This window comes from Neodiprion pinetum, chromosome 4, assembly GCF_021155775.2.
Source record: "Neodiprion pinetum isolate iyNeoPine1 chromosome 4, iyNeoPine1.2, whole genome shotgun sequence".
Classification (NCBI taxonomy): Eukaryota; Metazoa; Arthropoda; class Insecta; order Hymenoptera; family Diprionidae; genus Neodiprion; species Neodiprion pinetum.
The window spans coordinates 6496327-6514162 of NC_060235.2; the positions used below are offsets into that span (position 1 = coordinate 6496327).

Consider the following 17836-nt stretch of genomic DNA (forward strand, 5'->3'; position numbering starts at 1 on the left):
AAACGGGGGAATTTTACCTGATCAAAGGATTTAAGCCGAGCACCGAAGGTTCGGTAGTCGCGAATTGGTGATCGATATTCTTGATCAAGTACCTACGTTATACGAATGCAGGAAATTGAGGGAATTTGAGAGAACTGCTGAACATCGCCGCGACTTCCGAGCGGGCATTATCTGAATGCCAATTGGGCATTCTGTAACAGCGATGGATAAATCTACGTAAACTGGTCCGGAGCTCGAGGTCCGTGAATCGTCCGAGTAGGTTTGCGGTTGCGGTTCGCTCCGGCGGGGGCGAAATCCTATTACTAAATTACGTATCCTGCACACCGGTAACCGTGGTAGTGTACCGTGAAGCAATCGCGGACGACCATCCCTATTATGTGTGCCCATGGCAAGATATCGGCTTACAGCGGTGCAGACCGACCCGAATTTCGCCCTGCAGCTTCGTCAAACGAATCGATCGCCCTGAGCTGTCCCCAAAACCGCTCCAAATCACTGGCACAGGATACAAAATTTTTTTTTTTACGTCTATGGACTTCCCGATTTTCACGAATTGCAAAACTTCAAGGGGACTTGAATTCTAACAAATCACTCGACAAACTGCGCGGTTGATTTTCAAAGACAGGCAGAAAGCTCCGATCGATTCCATCCGTGAACTCGCTGGTTTGTTGGAAAGAGGTGGAACGTCAGATTTCGTCTCGATAACGAGGCCCTTCGATTCTTGCTACAATCGTCTTGTTTTCATATATTCGATTTCAAGTCCCTCTTGAACCTTTGTAATTTGTAAAAATCGCGTAATGTACAGATGTCAAAAAATCTCGGGGACCAATGATTTTTAGGACTTGTGTCTGTGAGGAGTTTTGATCGGGAGGATATTGTGACGATTTGTAGAAGAGACAGAGAGGGGGAGAGAGAGGGACGAGTTTGGATCGAAAGAATTCGCAGATCTACGCAGATTGAGAGTATAAGACGTGTGACGACAGTGAGTTGAAGCGTAAATCCTGGCCAGGTAAAAATTTTAACTAAATATAGGACCGAGAATACAAAGAATACAAAGATTTCAATCACGATCTTTTTTATTAATTTTTAACACCATCACCGTCGTCTGTACATAGAATCTATATATACGTCCTAGTAAAAAAACCTCTCTCGTCTCAATTTCATTTTACGCATGATTTTCTACTCGCTTATCTATTTTATCTTTTTTATTTACACATTTGTGCGTTATTTGTTATTCGTTCTTATGTGTTGTTTTTTTTTTTTTTTTTTTATCTACCGTCAAGCTAACTTTGTTAGACCTGCGGCGAGTAGTGTCCCTTTTATACCGTAACCATAAAATGTCTAAGTTAAGAAAGGGTGGAGAGATAAAAGAGGAGAAAAATAGAATTTCAAAAAGTTATACAAAGGATTGAATTTCTCTTGGTGTCCGATTCGATGTGTTTGTGTCATTTTTCTTATTTTATTCGGTAGATTGTTAGAAGAAACTATAATCGTTACAATATGTATCGTAACCTATCGAAACTCCAGCCAATTCTGCGGGCTCCTTTACCTACAGAATATTGAAAGAAAATTTCATTCCGTCGGAGAATCGGACGGATCACCGTTATTCGTCGGTAAGGTGACTTGGCGCCGTCAAATTCCGAGCCGGCGACTCGTCGAAGACGCGGTTCTCGGAACGTCAACGAACCAAATCTTGGTACCCATCGATAAACACGTTTCAGAAAAGCCCGAGACTTGGAATACAATCGGAGGAATGGGGTCGCAGGATCCTGTAGGAACGGACGTGTAGCCATTGATCAGAGCAGCCTGGTAGACAGAAAGCCAACCGGAGCGAGAAGTGGAAATCCCTTAGCAAAAGGTCGCTTGACTCAGGATCTCGAGACGGGCTCAAATATTCGATAAAGTATATATCGCCCCTCGCCAGGCGATGCCGAGTGTTCCGAATTCGATAGTGAAAAGGCTGCAGAGGCCCCGCGATTCACGCTTTTGCCCGTTTCGCAGCCTGCGAGATATACGCTGGAACGAAAAAGTCAGTAGGTACCCAAAAAAGGAGTTCCCAGAGTCTCCGCACGCGAATGCGGATGCATAATTGATACTCCGCAATATCCGCGGCACGAACGAAATGCAGTTTTTAACTCTGGCAATGTTTGATCAAAACTACCCGACCGTTTGAAATATATTAAAAAGCTGAAAGCTAAGGCTTTCAAAGCCGCGGATGAAATCATTTTGATTTGTTTTTTTTTTTTCTTTTTTTCACCAAGTGAAATTGCGTATCTCGTGTAGAGGAAATTTTCAACCAAGATTCTCCAGATGTCCGGTTTTTAACTGCAGAGTAACGTGCGCGCAAGATTCTAATTGTCAATTTTCGATATTTTTCACACGGACAAAGATGAAAATAGAAAACCTTGTCGAAATTACGGCGATTTTCACACCTTTGAGAATATTTTCTTCTCACCCAAATAACCTTGTGAAAATAACGAGGATCGCACTAAAGTACGTTCAATTACGTCCGCGACGACTTCTGACGAATTCCTTGCGAATTTTTGGACCGTGAAGAAACAACATTCTCCTTCGATTCATCCTCCCTTTCTTTGCGATTGTGTTATGACGTCATCTTTCAGGCATGCGCCTTTTTTCTACCGTATAATTGATGATCCAATTCCGGAATCCGCTTGTGCCCGCGGTATTGATAATGTGGTATGAATGTGCGCTAACCACTCGCTGATTTATAGGGAAAGGAATATTACGAAAATTAATAATAATTCGTGGTACAGGAATCGTCAATCAGCCATGCGAAAAACCTTTTCTCGGGGTCGTCCGTTGCTGAAATTTATTCATTCGTGGATGAAAGCCTTGAAAAAGATTCCCGCAGAGTAAAAGACCGGAATAATGTCTTTCCAAAAATCTTCGACGCTACGATATACGATTCGCCTCATTTCGCTGAAATGAGTATATTGGCAGGCAAGAAGAGAATTATTATCAGGTAGACTGAAACGCGAAGAGAGAAAATATCGCCATCTTCTCATCTGACTACCTACAGTTATATTGGCAATAAAGCGTCTCTCTGCATTCATGATATTTATAACAGTGCTCACAAGTTTTCTCCACAAAAAGGTCAAACATTCCTCAAAGGAATACCGATCCGAGCACATATTCAATGATTCCATCAACTTTCCTCCGAGATTGCCTGTATAATTTCTTCAAAAATTTCACCACCGTGATGAAAAACGTCGAAGAATACGATCAAAGATTTGTTAAAACCAGGTTGCAAAGCTCACGGCTCCTTCCACTTCCTCTCCGATATTGGCTATAAATTCAAGCACACTCGACAGGATCTCTTTCTCCGGATATAAAGAAAAACCGGCAGTACCGGACGATTAACCACCGAATTTGATGGCCAGTCATTAAATTTACGATCCGCAGATAGACCATTCCGATTGTGATTATAAACGAAGAAAGGTCGAAAGTGGTTGACAACCGAGACTGTCGACGTTTTTAAACTTCCAACAACGTACACCGAGGTTGAACCAGCGATCATTGATTATCGAACGTTATCGTTAATCATCGCCGATCACCGTGAAGATATCCACGGTAAAGGTGGTTTCCCTAATGGCATGGTCGTAAATTCAATGCCGATTACCGTTAATCGTCAGCGAAGGTTTTCGACCGTAAACGCGAATCGTACGGGATAATCGACATTTCGACTAGCGATGGCTTTTCGCTGCAGGATGGAACGAAAACGTTGAAAGTACCTCCATGCTTTACACCTATGAAGTGTCACCTGCTATCATCTATAGGCGGGACGACACAGCCGATCGACTAAACTGTTCGAGGACCACAAAGCTAGGGTCAATATGCCGACCGGCTTGCATGGCTGGATCGCACCCGGTTGTGGTCAGGGACCAACTGCCTCCACTGACCCATGCAAAAGCTGACTGCAGCAAGCTGCATGGGTTGTGTATCGGATATTTTAGCAGCGAGCTTGCAGAATTCATACGTCGAGCTTGCAAGTCCTTTTGCATTTGGTTCAAAGGGAAACTCTTTGCGCTTTGACACTGAGTAGATACCGCACTGCAGGCACGTACGTATCCATGCTACGCGCAGCCTACATCGTGTGGAATTTTACGTCTGGGGCCCGGATAAATATGGATTAGAAATTACAATATACGTACGTGCAATATAGACTTGAAAAATTAAAATATGGTAGATAGAAACTACATATTCTGGCTGGCAAATATCGTACTTTATTCAGAAAACCGGATGAGAAACGAAAACGATATTAATAAAAGATATCTATTTACGTATTAAACCGGGTTCTACGTGTAGAAAAATTTGATAAATCAGAATTTCTTCGAAAATGACGAAACTAATAACTGTATAGACACAAGTTGTGTCCTATGCCTTAATTATCAAATGAAATTCTGATTTATCAAATTTTTCTACCCGCAATGGACTGGAGAATATTTCATGTATCACTTATTTTCCGGTATTATTACAGCCGGGAAAGAAATTTATTACTCGAATGTCTCCGTCGAAATCGAGAAAATAATAATTTACTTGAGTCACAATTTTTCAACGATTTTTCACTTTTTACTCTTTTCACGTTGCGTGTTTCTTGACGTGTTTTTTTTTTTTTTTTTCTTTTTTCTTGCGGCGAGATCTTTTTTCGTTGGAAACGTACATCGGACACTATCTTACTTAATCTCGATTACGATGGCCGAATTTTGGCCTCGGTAAACATTCCCTGAATATATCACGCCCGCTATATCACAACCTGGTAAGCGAAGAATTGGATTTTCCGTGGGGTAAATTGGCTACATTGGAAAACGAGGGGTTGTTTCTTTTTCTTTTTTTTTTTTTTCTCTTTTTCAACAAACTCGATTTATAAGCCGAGCTGTTGAACCGTGTTAACAAACGTTCATTAGGACGTTTCCATGTATAATGTTGCGTAAGCCGTTCAATGTCAAAGTATCACGGGCAGAGATTTTCCAGGATTTCTGACAAAACGGAACGGCTAATCTTTGGTTAATGAAAGCTCCACGTGTGCCAGATTATACGGATACAGAAGACTTGAAAATCCTCGATATAAATGTAATATCTATGTCGTGGTCGTATATTCGTATGTTGTTGCACTGACGGTAACTATGATTAACAAACGAAACAAAGCGAGCTTTGAACTTTCCTGCACGTTGAATGGAAACGACAAAGCTGCGTAAAGTACGCTGGTGTAATTCTCTTAAATTTATCAGGCGTCTGTCGCATCCTGTTCTCCGTAAAGCTGAGCTTTATACCTGCGTCACAGGTTGAATATAGATTACAGGTTTATGGGTTTCTTCGGTTCCCTTGTCCTACAGAAAGGAAGAATCGAACAATCTACTGCTCGGTACAACTGTATTACACCTATACATTTGCATGCACGGCACGTATTCTTTTTTTTTCCACGTTCGCACGGAGGAACTTTATCGACTTTACAATAAAGCTCGAAAATTTACAGCCGAGAAAAGGAAACTCCAGTTCGCTCAACGGTATCGAACAATTCTTTTATATTTTTATTTACCATCGTTTCGCTCTCTCGCAATTCTTTTATTACTCCAAACGATCTCCCTATTGTCCATTAATTCATCCTAATTAAGTCACTCGTTTTGACGCTCGTTCACTCGATTGATTAGGTATGTAAGGCATAATTTGCGTTTTAGAAACGAACGCTTTTACAAGGGAAAATACTTTGTGTCGATCGATCATAAACGAGCGGAGGACTGGAAAAAAAATATTAAATATATTTTTTCAAATCTTCCCGCTATTATTTTGCTAAAAATCTGATAAGTATGAGAGAAGCAGCGAAACTTCCGAATTGTCGGATGTCTTGAAATCAGTTTCTCACGACTCGATGTAAACATTCAAGTAAAAGGTAAAAATTCACGCTCGACGCGCATGGAAACAACAAAACAAGTGAATAAATTAAAACTTGCTTTGGCGGTAAAAATTTTTCACAGACAACTGAGCAAATTTTTCTATATAATTGGAAAATCTGTTTGAAGAAAATTTTTCCCCAGCAACCGGGAATTTCAGCACTGACTCGCATATTGAAACCGAAACTTGCCGGTCCGGCAAATTGTTGTTTTCTTTTTCGCTATAAGACGGATACGAGGATGGTGAAACCCTCCCTTTCCGCATAAGCGTGTTTGCGAGACTTTCCAAAGTGGTTCCACGTGTCAGGTCGGCCTTTCTCCAGGCGCAGGCATTTCGCCCTAGTGTAGAAATCTACGTCACGCGAATGGAAGCCACCGACCCTCGCCAATTACACGTCCATTTTATACACCCTTCTATAATACTTTGAAACGGTTACGATTGCGACATCGTCGAAGGTTGGGTAGGATACGCCCTCCCTTTCCGACTCGGAATTATCCGGCTTGTAATCTCTCTTCGTTAATTGATTTCCGGTGGCAAAAGCTGCGCCGAATCGTTTCAGGTCACGGAGAGACGGCCGGAATTTATCGGGAAAGTAGCTTAGGTGCAGGTATATTGTTATACCTACCTAAAAACGGGGGACGAAATTTTTCTAATTTCACATCGCGAGCTTGCTCAAGGTAACACTGATTATTGTAGGATGCAAGGATACATTTTTTATTTATTTTTTTTCTTCAACAGGTACTTCAAGTTCCGGAGATTTTCAAAGATCCACAATTTGTATTCGCTATTTCACCATTAAAAAAATCATTCTTTCGATTCTCAGCAAAAATCCCGTTAGTCGTTACGATAATTTCGGAGTATCTACGCTGTTTCTCTAATTCGACTTCACGAGTCACTGATCTCTTCGTAAAACATGACATTTCTACTCAAGTGCGGGGATTTTCTTCATCTTCATTTTTTGATTGGTTGTGTAATTTTTTACAATTTTTCTTTAAGTTTATCAAATAAATTATGTTTGCTTTGTTAATTTTTTTTTTTTTGTGGTACGTTACTACACTCAAGCGAAAATTGCACGGTTTCCCGAAAGAACAGTATTTCGGGAAATGAAATTGGACTAACGGTGAAAAATCTCATACCTTACGACGACGAACTAATTCGGTTGAAAAATTTAGCTACTTTCTGACTTTGTACTGTTCGTGAATCATTCGCGTAGAATAATCGTTTTTCATGCTTCAACAGCCGACATCAAGCACGTATTTTTCATAACAGTGATCATTTCGAAAACTTGAGTATATATAATTAGTCAGGAGGCCGAAAAAAGCGATTTTTCAAAAATTTTTCACGAAGAGACATTACAATTTATTAATGCAAAAATTTATATACATATTGGGGTAACGTTGAACTTGATTCTGATATTTTTTATTTGTAAAAATAACGATTCTTAAAGCTGCTATAGCCGAACTCCGGGAGCATCGGAAATGAAATAAGAAAAAAGATTTAGTTTATATAACGCAAAATTTGAGAATGATCGTTTCAATCGTTTTCGAGAAATCTTGCTCGTCGACTTTGAAAACACAGTTTTGAGAAAAACGTGTTCAAAGTTTCACAAGCACCGTCAAACGCTACAGAGTATCTACAAATGTGCGCGTAACTTGGGGAATATTTGTCGGATCGGCGTGAAATTTTCTCCGCATACACTCGAATGCACGTATATTACCAAAATGAAATTTACAAAAATAGTCTATTTTTGAAAAATCCCGACATGGGTATCGAGCCTTCACGATTCGGACGCTCGCGTTGCTCATCATTTTCCATCCACCCCAACATACCAAAGTACTTTTCCCGATACTTTGGGGGTGCCTCGCACGCCTTTCAGGTTCGTGAGTGATCGGTTACCGAAACGATAAACTGCACAGAGCGCTGGCGATAACGAGCAAACTATAACCACGGATACTGTAACGTAACGGTCATCGTTACTGCCCCGGCGGTTAACGAGCTTTCGGAAAAATTCACCCCTGTCGAGTTTGGTTCGTTTCCACCCTTCCCGGAATTTCGATGAAAATGCATCATATGAAAAGCGTCGAGTGCTTTTCTGCACCGGTGAACGATGTAAGCCATGGTTAGGTTTAGATTACTACTTTTATTATACGAAGTTTAAATTCGTTATAAATTACTTTTTCGCCCTGTTACCTAATTATAGAGGGTTGCTGAATTTTCTACAGCTCTTGTGTTCCGAAGGATTCAGATTCGTCAACATTCTTTTCTCACCTCAATTAACGCTTAAGATTCACTAGATTCGTTTTTTATTTTATTATTATTTATTTTTTTTTTTTGCTACCGCAGTTGATTATTCGTTGTTCAGGATTTACTACGGATCGTACAGTTTGGTGAATAAATCGCTCGCAATGAAATGAAAAGATGATGAAATCAAATTTTGAAAAGTTAACGGACATGAATTTTACCTGAAGATCCTCTTATCGATGTAAAAAAAAAAATATTACGATCCATAAATTATAGAATGTCGGGTTTGATTTTTTTACTACCAAAATCACATTATTTAACCAATTTCAATGGGTTTGAACTGATTTTATTCGTGAATTGTTTTACCAAAGATCGCCAGTAGTAAATTTCTCATAACGTCAGTTTTATTTTTATAACAAAGCTTAATTTTACCAACAATAACTATACAACGTCATTCCAGAGATCTTACAGAATAATTAATCTCAATCCATCGATTTATAGGGTATCTATAATTCATGTACGAAATGAGCCCTGTTCCATGAAAATTGAACGAGCAATCCCATTATGGAATTAATAAATAAAACAGTTTTACGTAACCTTCTCAAAATGACGAGCAGCCCAACTTTCTTCATTTACATTTATGGTTCCCAATACTTTTTGTATTAATTGATACCGTCGAGAGATTTTTTTCCCATAACAAAATTCAAGTCAAACAACCCAACCCAACTTGAAGTTTAGAAACCTTGATTCAGCAATTTTCCCATCCGCATAATATTACCATTGGACACTCGTGTAAGTCCCATGTATTCATTCCCCTAATGGATCAGCGTCACAGACGAAGCATGAAGTGTTTCTTCAGACCCCGGCCCGAAAACATTATGAAATCCCTCTGAGGAAGATCTTGCGGGGTATGTTTTAATGCCTCGGTGAAAGTCAACGATCCGTGTTCACGAGTTTATACGTTAATACAGGTAAAGTACAGAGCGTACCCGCATTTACTTTCCTCCTGAGAAGTAAGCCCGTTAAACGTTTCTGCGATAGGATTCCCTGGGCGGTGTCTCTGTTAAGTCACGAACTTATAACATGTCGGAAGTCTTTCACGACGGCGGTTCCGCCAGGTTGGCAAGAGTGACAATCATTGCAGCCAATTTGCTGTCAAACTGTGCGGAATCGGAGAGAAACGCGGTCCTGACGGACTGCAGGGGACTTTGTATTACCGCACCATTTCGTACAAATCGAATTTTTCACCCCACGGTTTTATACCGCGAGCTTTTCACTACATTTTTTCCATGTACCTTGTCCTCCGTCTACGACTCTCTTTCTCTCTCGTCGACGAAAGATGAATTCTTTCAAGATATACGCTGTCCGGATAAATTGTTATTTCCGTTATTCATTTCCCTCCCCTTTTATCATTTGCCAATAAATTCAACGCGGACAACTTCGTCACTTCGCACGATAAATCTTCGAATAATGCGGTATTTGCTGATAATTACTTTCTACGGCGAAATTTTCTCCGCGAATCTGTTGTTACGTACACATTCCAGAAGAGACTTTGCGGTGAACGTCGAATGATTCATCACTCTGGATATAAATGTCGAGAGAAATTGTTGTTAAGAAACGATACGCATGGCATTGAAAACCAATTTATTACTAAAGTTAATTTTACATAATTTTTTAACTACGACGTCGTCGACACTGTGTTGGCTTGCTTTTGGCACACTGCCTGCAGATTGAGCTGCGGGCCAGCTGTCTTATAACTTTGGTAAAGTTGGGCTAGTTTCCACGTGCCTCTTAACCTCCAGCTTTAAGAAAAATACGTCATTTTATTCGAGTGTTTTGGCCATCGTTATCGCAGCTCGGATTATAGCCAACAGGCACCATATTTGGTTTGTATTATTTTTCGGGTTTAAAACTGGTCAATGTGTAACAATTTCAGTAACTTTTATAATCATCCGAATCTTTTATTCAGCTTTGTGAATATAAGAAATAACGTAATAAAGTAAAGAAATAAAAAATATTATGTAAAACTCGAAAATTATGAATGGCAGTATTAATTCGTAACGATAATAATGTAAGAATAATGAGTTTACTACTCGATACGCTCAATTTAAATTGTGTCACGTCTTGTCTTGTTATTTAAATATAAAATATTTCTTGTTTCATAATTATCGGTCAAGAATCAATACTTTTTTGCCAATGTTTCTTTCAAAATGTTTTAAAATGTTAGTAGAGTCTAGTTCATCGATGGATTTCACTTCATGATTGTTAACTTTATTCTGAAAACTTTTTCTACAATCGCGGCGAGACAGTTTTTCCTTCGTTACGTTGGTAGCGTTGAATATTCAATTTTTCAAGATTCCACTAATATTTGATTCAATGAACAAATATCACTTTCGAATCGACTATTGTTTCAGCAAATTTTTCAGCCAAAACGAGTCGTCGTGAAGTGAAATCAAACGAGTCTACAAATTTTTTTCATCTTTTTTAAAGTGATATGAAATGAAAAATAGGTATCCAGGCTCTTAACGTTAATAATTTTAATACTCTGTTTTCTCTAACCATCAGGATAATTATTGTAGCTCAATAAGATATTAATAAGATACATGCTTGTAATAAAAATAGCAAAAAGTATCGATGTCCAGGTAATCAGCCTCGTTGAAAATCGATTATGCATCTCTGCGTTACCCTCTACACAACATATTTGTAATTAATCAGTGAAACGAGCCCCGCTTGATCTCATCATTGGAAATTGGACGCATTAATGCGGTCAGCAATATCGTTGCAATTACGGTCTTGCAGTCTCGTCACCCTTGTTCACGTGAACCGCAGAATCGGTTGCCTCTTCGCGTTAGCAGTGCGGATAATAACGGAAAATTTTTTCAATAATTTACAGTTTGGTTCAAAAATATTTCTCAATTTCGAGTGAAAATATTCATTTATCCGTCACTTATTATATCAAATAGGTAATCAGTGAGTAAGACAATGTTGATAACTGATATTATAATCACACAAATTGATTTTGCATTGCAAAAAAACGATTGTGAGGAATAAAAGAATTGAGTTTGAAAAATGATCGATTTCGGATCGAAAACCGATTATTTTTGGTCTTGCTTACACCGAACAACGAAAAGTGCCTCTTCTACTCGTCCCTACGTGAATATTATGTTCCTGAGGGTCGGGTTTAGCTTTTACAATGTCCCCTTGTCCAGGATTTTCGGCAAATTTTATAACGAGGTGTATATAAATGCACTCTGCGTGACTTTAACAAGCCCGAACATTACATCCACCTGATATGATACGCCGAAATCGCTGACAGAGAATTTCACTTTTAAGCCGCGAAAAATGCAAATTCAACGAGCTTTCGCCGGATTTCAACCCGGCGCGGAGAGTGCTCTAAGAATTAACTATTTTTTTTTTTTTTTCTTTCCTCTCATCTTTCCAGTCTAATTTCAACGTTACGCGTGGAGTTTGCTAATAATCGCATTAACCAAGCGAATCATCGTTTATCTGTTTCAGCCAGCACGAACTTGGTCGGGAAATTTACACAGAGCGTCAGAAGGATCGTCCAGGATGTCAAGGACGAGGGCACGTCCAGTAAGGATTATTTTTCACTCTGTTTAATTACTTCAAACCTGCACTGCGTGTACGTCTTTTCTGATATATTTGTTCTTCTTTTTTTTAACCTTCTAAATATTTTCCATCTTGTACATGTTTCGATTACAATTTTATGATTTCCCCAAGTTTCACTGTGCCTAAATTCCTGCATCCTTGAGAAAAATTTCATTCAGTTCGACAATGTTTTCAATCAAAACTGTAAATGTTGTTTATACCGAGGAAAGATAATTAATATATTGCATACATCAGTAGAAATATTTCCTTAGAATTGAAAAATTTATTCTAATCTTGCGAGAGCTCCGAAATATGTATGTATATGTAAATATATATGTATACGTAGGTATATTTTGTTAGCAACTGTTTTCAATTCCCCAGACCAGGCGAATCATTTTTAATCTATGACGAAAATTTTACACGAATGTTTCTGATCGGATTTGATTATTTTTGGATCCAATACGTCGTGCTGCGGGGTATGGTAAATAATCAATACTATGAATTTTCGTCGGGTTGATACGATATTTATGGCGCAACTGTTCAGCGTTGCGTGCTGCATAAATAAGCGCGGATAAACAAAATATATCCGTAAATAGGTGGATCCGTTTCTCGTCTCTGATTTCAAGAAGTTACTTACTTTATACATATAAATCTAGAGTACAAAGAAGGTGATTGCTAGTGGTGGTGGATTTCAGAAAAATCGATGCAGAATTTTTTATACCATAATACATGCACGTAAATTCTTGTAGAATCTCAGCACAGACTCAAAAAGAGAATTAAAGACGAAATCGATTCAATACACAGTAATTATCGGAAGATGCATAAAGTTTGTATCGATACTAGAAATTTTCTTGGCGGATTTCGAAATTCCCGTCAAGTCGTAAAAAATAATTGTAACATAGACTTTTGCTGTAACGAAAGATTCGTTATTCTTGGTGAAGTTTTATAGTAGCAAAATTTTATACGATACTCTAACGTCTTTTGTTCGTGCCTGCGGTTTCCTTTTTTCATTTTTTTTTTTTTTTTTTTTTTTTTTTTCGTTAGCCGCTGATCGTCGATGTCAGCGTACGGCGAAGGCTTGCAAGAAAAAACTGTTATCGCAGTTATCTAGTAAAGAACGAGAATGGCTTGAGCGCTACAATTTATGGGTTCAATAAAGCCTGAATTAAATTCCGTTTAACCTGACATAACCCTGGCGCGTTGCAACGAAACAAGAACGAATAAATAAAATTGAGTAAAATATGGCGAAGCACACGAGCTAGAGACTTTCAAGAATCCTTCACCACCTTTCCGCCTCTCCGCTGCCATTCGTTATGGTATACATATAATGGAATTTTCCCCCTGCTTTATCGCTTTCGCATCTTCATCTGTTCGATGTATCCTTGGTATTTTTCCTGATTTCCCTTGTGAATTTTTTTTCTGCAGCCGCATCGTTATCTTGTATAAAATTTTTATAATGAGACATAAATTGATGATCATAAAATTAAGGCGGTCAGAGCAAGGAGGAAGTCATTGAAACGAACGAGAGGCTGCGTACCGTGAGAATACGACTCGACGGAAGTTACGACACCGCGAAAAGGGCCCTGGTGGGACTCATGTGCAAATACACCGACAGCAAACAAGTCCGGAACATCTTCCAGCGCTACAAGCTCCTCAAGTCCATGGTCAAGGTGAGGTTCCGCCTGAATTCTATCATGGTTAACAATAAGAATAGAGAATGTCGAACTACGACTCGATGACAGAATTTTCGACGGCTGCATTTCACGTTCTTGAAAAGCAATGATGGTGTTATCGATCGGGGTGAACTTGGTGGCTGATAAGTTAAATTTACGACTTGATCGTATTTACACGTTTCAGGATGTAATTAGGCTCGAGACGCAGTACTGGACTCTGGTGGATATTCCTAGGCAGGAGAAACAGGAAACCGTACCAGCTTTCGTTCTCCGTGCCTGCGCGATTATGGAGAAAACCCACAAGAGTGGCGAAGGAGTTAAGACGTCGGCGAGACTTGCCGAGGAGGCGGAAAGCAAGAGAGAGCGGATTGAGCGACTTGAAAGTGAGCACAACAGAAATTAGTAGACAATTTTTACGATCATTATAGTATAGATTCGAAGAATTCTTATCGAAGATGATATACCTTTATTTCGCTTATTCTTCCTGTTAAGAGATTGACAAACTCTATTCCGGTTAAAAAGGAATGGTCAACAAAAATTTTGATGAATATACAGAGCGAGCAGATAACGCTCCGATGATCTAACGCGCATGCGCTAAAACTCTAGAGCAAGAGCAGTTGTTTCGTCAGGTTGACCAACCGTCGTAAGTTCAGATGACAGATCACCGCGATGTATCTAACCTGAAAAATGTTGGTCGTCCTGTCAAAACAACATGGCCACTGGCAGTTTTATATTTTTTTGCTGAGTTTTTAACGATATTTGTAACCGTGATTATAATCCAAGGTAAGCGGTTTTGAAGCAAAATCCGTCTTTATAGAAAAAAAACAAAAATGAACAATTAAAATGTGAACTTGAGAGCAAAGGTTCATCAGAAATGAGTAACTGGAGTGTATTTCGTTGATCATTTATGAAAAACGCCGACTTTCCCGAGTCTTGCCTCCTTCATTTTTTGCATTTGCATTTTTACCAAAAATTTTTTTTTTTTTTGTCTAATGAAAATGTCGTCTTGAATATTTGAAACTTCAAGAACCTAGAAAACGCATCGAATCGAGCGTAGAACCTGCAACAGAAAAATAACGATGAAATCTACAGTGGCAGAGAAATGACAAGAATTAATCTTTCTCATTACGGCTTAAACTTTTGATACGTTTTTTGCAGTGTATTTGGACTGTAAACAATCGATTCTCCTTGCAACATCACGTCGACATAGTCCATCAAAGAATAGTTTTTAACTTTATTCAAAACACGCATATATCTGATTGTCAAAATTTGATTGGTTAGCCTCGCTCTTCTACAATTTCTGAATCTAAAAATTTCACCTCTTTAAATGGATGTGAATTACCACCTGCATGCTTATTGGACCCCTAGAAATGCAAAAAAGAAATCCTGAACAGTTTTGGACCAACAAATGTGAAAATGCGATAAAAGTTTTCCGTCTCATGACTCGCTTTGCAATCACTGCTCTCAGTAACCGTCAACTTTGCGCAATCGTTATCTTACACAAAATTACGCTGACGGTCCTTGAACCTTGCTGAAGTTTAACCGACAAAGCAGTAACGGGTTGACCTTCCTTTTTTTTCAGACTTAAACACTTCAGATGAAGATCCACGCCCTGATACAGTGTGCCCATACATTTTCTATAAGTAGTTTTTATCCTCGAGGCGATAATCAATTAGCCTTATGTGTTACAGATATGACTACGGCCCAGATAGAAGCCGAAAATACTCAGATGACCAACGACCTTTATAGATTGCTGAAGAAATACAGTGGATTGAGGAACCTTATACGAGTTCTCAAGGTAATAACGGATTTATTAAGAATATACAAGTTTCCTTTATTCTCGTACATTATCGTTCCCCGATCTAAACTTGAGTTATTCTCAAACCCAGGCCAGTTCTAATCCTGCTCATATCACAAACTTCACAATCCTTACACAAAATATGTCCATCACTCAAGGTTTTATCATTCGTTCGTACTGTCATTCGTGTTTCACGGTGCACGATTATACTCGCCACCTTCGGTTCCAGTTCACTTGGGCCACGAACGCAAACTTTTTTAGTTTACAAGTGTTTTAGCCACAGTGCAACTTGTCAAGGTGTATTCATTTTGTTCCTCTCCACTAATTGTCAATGGACGTTCAGTTCAACTGCTTCCGACAGTGGTTTTGTTTCACGTCGTACGGATTTTATTTCGTTCCTTCATTGCCAAGGTGAAACTGCACACTGGCGAGACAATTTATCGGGTATTTTCGCAAAACGAACTCTGTAAAATGTAAAAATCGAGTGAATGATTCTAACGGAATTATTACGTCATTTTCTGTTCCGTTATGACTTACAACAGAATATGTGGTACCCAGTCAAAAAACTCACTTCGCTGTAAAGTTTAACGATTGAGAATCAACATACATGATCATTTTTATTCAAGCCAATTTCCCCTACGATTTTCAACCACCGAACCCATGAATTCATTCTTATTTTAGATTTTTCGTTTTCCTTCGAGACAACGCGATAAGCGCAATGTGATCAAATCGCTTAAGCCTACCTCGATCAATACGACCACATAAAAAATTTTACGATGCAATCGAAGAGCTTAACCGAACGGACCTGAAACACCCCGTTTTTTATATTTCTGGTGATGATTTTCTCCGCGGGGTTTTTGAAACACCGTTATAACGTTATTTACTCAATAAATAGACCGCGTGAGTACAGTATAGTAATATATTTACATACATCGAAACCTTCTCTCAAGCGTCCAGACATTTTTCTTTTTGCGTAACAACGATCTGCCCACAACGTAAATGACAACTACTTTAATTCAACCCTGGCTAAATCGTATACATCACTTTTTATTATTACGCTAAGTTATTTGATAACGTGCTCACACCCATTCGCCAGAAATACGAAGCTTTAACGCGTTAATATTCGCCGGAATAAAATACAAGTCTGCTTTTGGTTATTTTCTTCTTTTTCTTCTCCTTCCTCTACTTATTTGCCGCCTCTTTTTACCGCTCGGCTCGTGCAGCTAACGACTTACCTTATCCCGCGTCGCGTCGTCTTTTCAGTACACAGGTATAATCCGCCAGGGATATTAATAATCCGAAATTGCTCGAGATGGTTTCGCTAATACTCTACCGTTCCGCGTTCGTAATATTCACCAGTCTCTTCGTCCGTGCGCAAATCCAAATATCCCTGCTTGCATTTTGTCCCAAAAAGTCTGAACGTCGTCAGAAATGCACCAGATGCATTGGATAGGTTTGAACTCCTCGATCAGCAGTACCAACTGGTACAGTGAATATGAAATTTGAATGTTCATCGTCAAAGTGTTCATAGTTGTTCAATTTCCAGATTCTCGGTGAGTCTCAGATTTTCGAAATTGGCGCGATGCTAGGGATTTTCATTCTACGAATTTCAGGTATTTGAAATTTGTGCAATTCGAGGGGTTCAGATCTCAAGACTGCACCTGCAGATGCAAGATCGTTGCCATCACCCTTTTAGAAAGAGGAGACCTGCGCGTTACGATGGTTGAACAAGAATTTTTCCCCGCTACATTCACGACACGCGCCGTTTTCATGAATTGTAAAAACGGGGATGAGATGAAAGTGTTCGTCATAAAATTAATCGCCCTTTGCCAGGAGTACGACCGTAGTTTTCACCGGTTTCGGGTGTAGGTCGCGGTGTGTTATATAACAGCTAGAGCACTTACACCCACTCTGTAGGCATATACATTTACGAGGCACTTCATCCACTTACCTGCTTTGAAAACCCACCGTCTTCGGCGGTTGGACGCCAAAAGCTTACTCGCTTAAGGTGACGCGTGTTACGTATTATTATACGCTCGCCTGGCTGGAGGTAGCATCGTCGAATTATACTATTTGGCCTTGCAAAGTCCCCCCCCTTGTTACCCACACGTGTTTGGTAGTTTAGTACGGAATGACTCCTGCTTTGCGAGTCGTTCCGGCTCTTACGGCTCCATTACAATTTATGGACGATGTATGTTCGCAGAAGTGGCTCATAGGTAGTCTGGATTTTCACGGGTAGCAAAATCCTGCCGCAGTATTTTGCTGCCTAGTTCTTAGCCGATAGGAATGCCGAAAACATGGCTGTTGGTAAAAAAAACTCGACAGCATTTTTTTGCCCGTGAAAATCCAGCCCTAGGAGGCAAATGAAGAAAACGCAGGGAAGATGAAGACGACGAACCGGAACGAAGGAGAACCTTAAGGGGTTAAATGGGTTTTGAAGGGCAAACAAAAAAAAAAAAAAACAAAACATTTTCTCTTCATTTCTTTTATTCAATCTTTAAGCATGTAAAAGAACAATATTTGAAGAATACTGTATAAAATTTTCATCCAAAAATTTTTAAAATGCAGCCGTCGAGAACTGGTTTTCGAAAAAAACAAGTGTCCCCCC

At 39.3% G+C, this 17836-nt stretch overlaps 1 protein-coding gene across 2 annotated transcripts in view; it reads left to right on the plus strand.

The window, feature by feature from the left end:
• The window catches only part of LOC124217507 (uncharacterized), a 130543-nt gene that overhangs the window by 105227 nt on the left and 7480 nt on the right, over positions 1-17836 (plus strand). For both annotated transcript variants that reach the window (XM_046623236.2, XM_046623238.2), the window contains exons 3-6: positions 11665-11742; positions 13246-13427; positions 13615-13813; positions 15122-15228. In XM_046623236.2, the coding sequence (XP_046479192.1) occupies positions 11665-11742; positions 13246-13427; positions 13615-13813; positions 15122-15228 (566 nt within the window). The remainder of the gene's footprint in view (positions 1-11664; positions 11743-13245; positions 13428-13614; positions 13814-15121; positions 15229-17836) is intronic.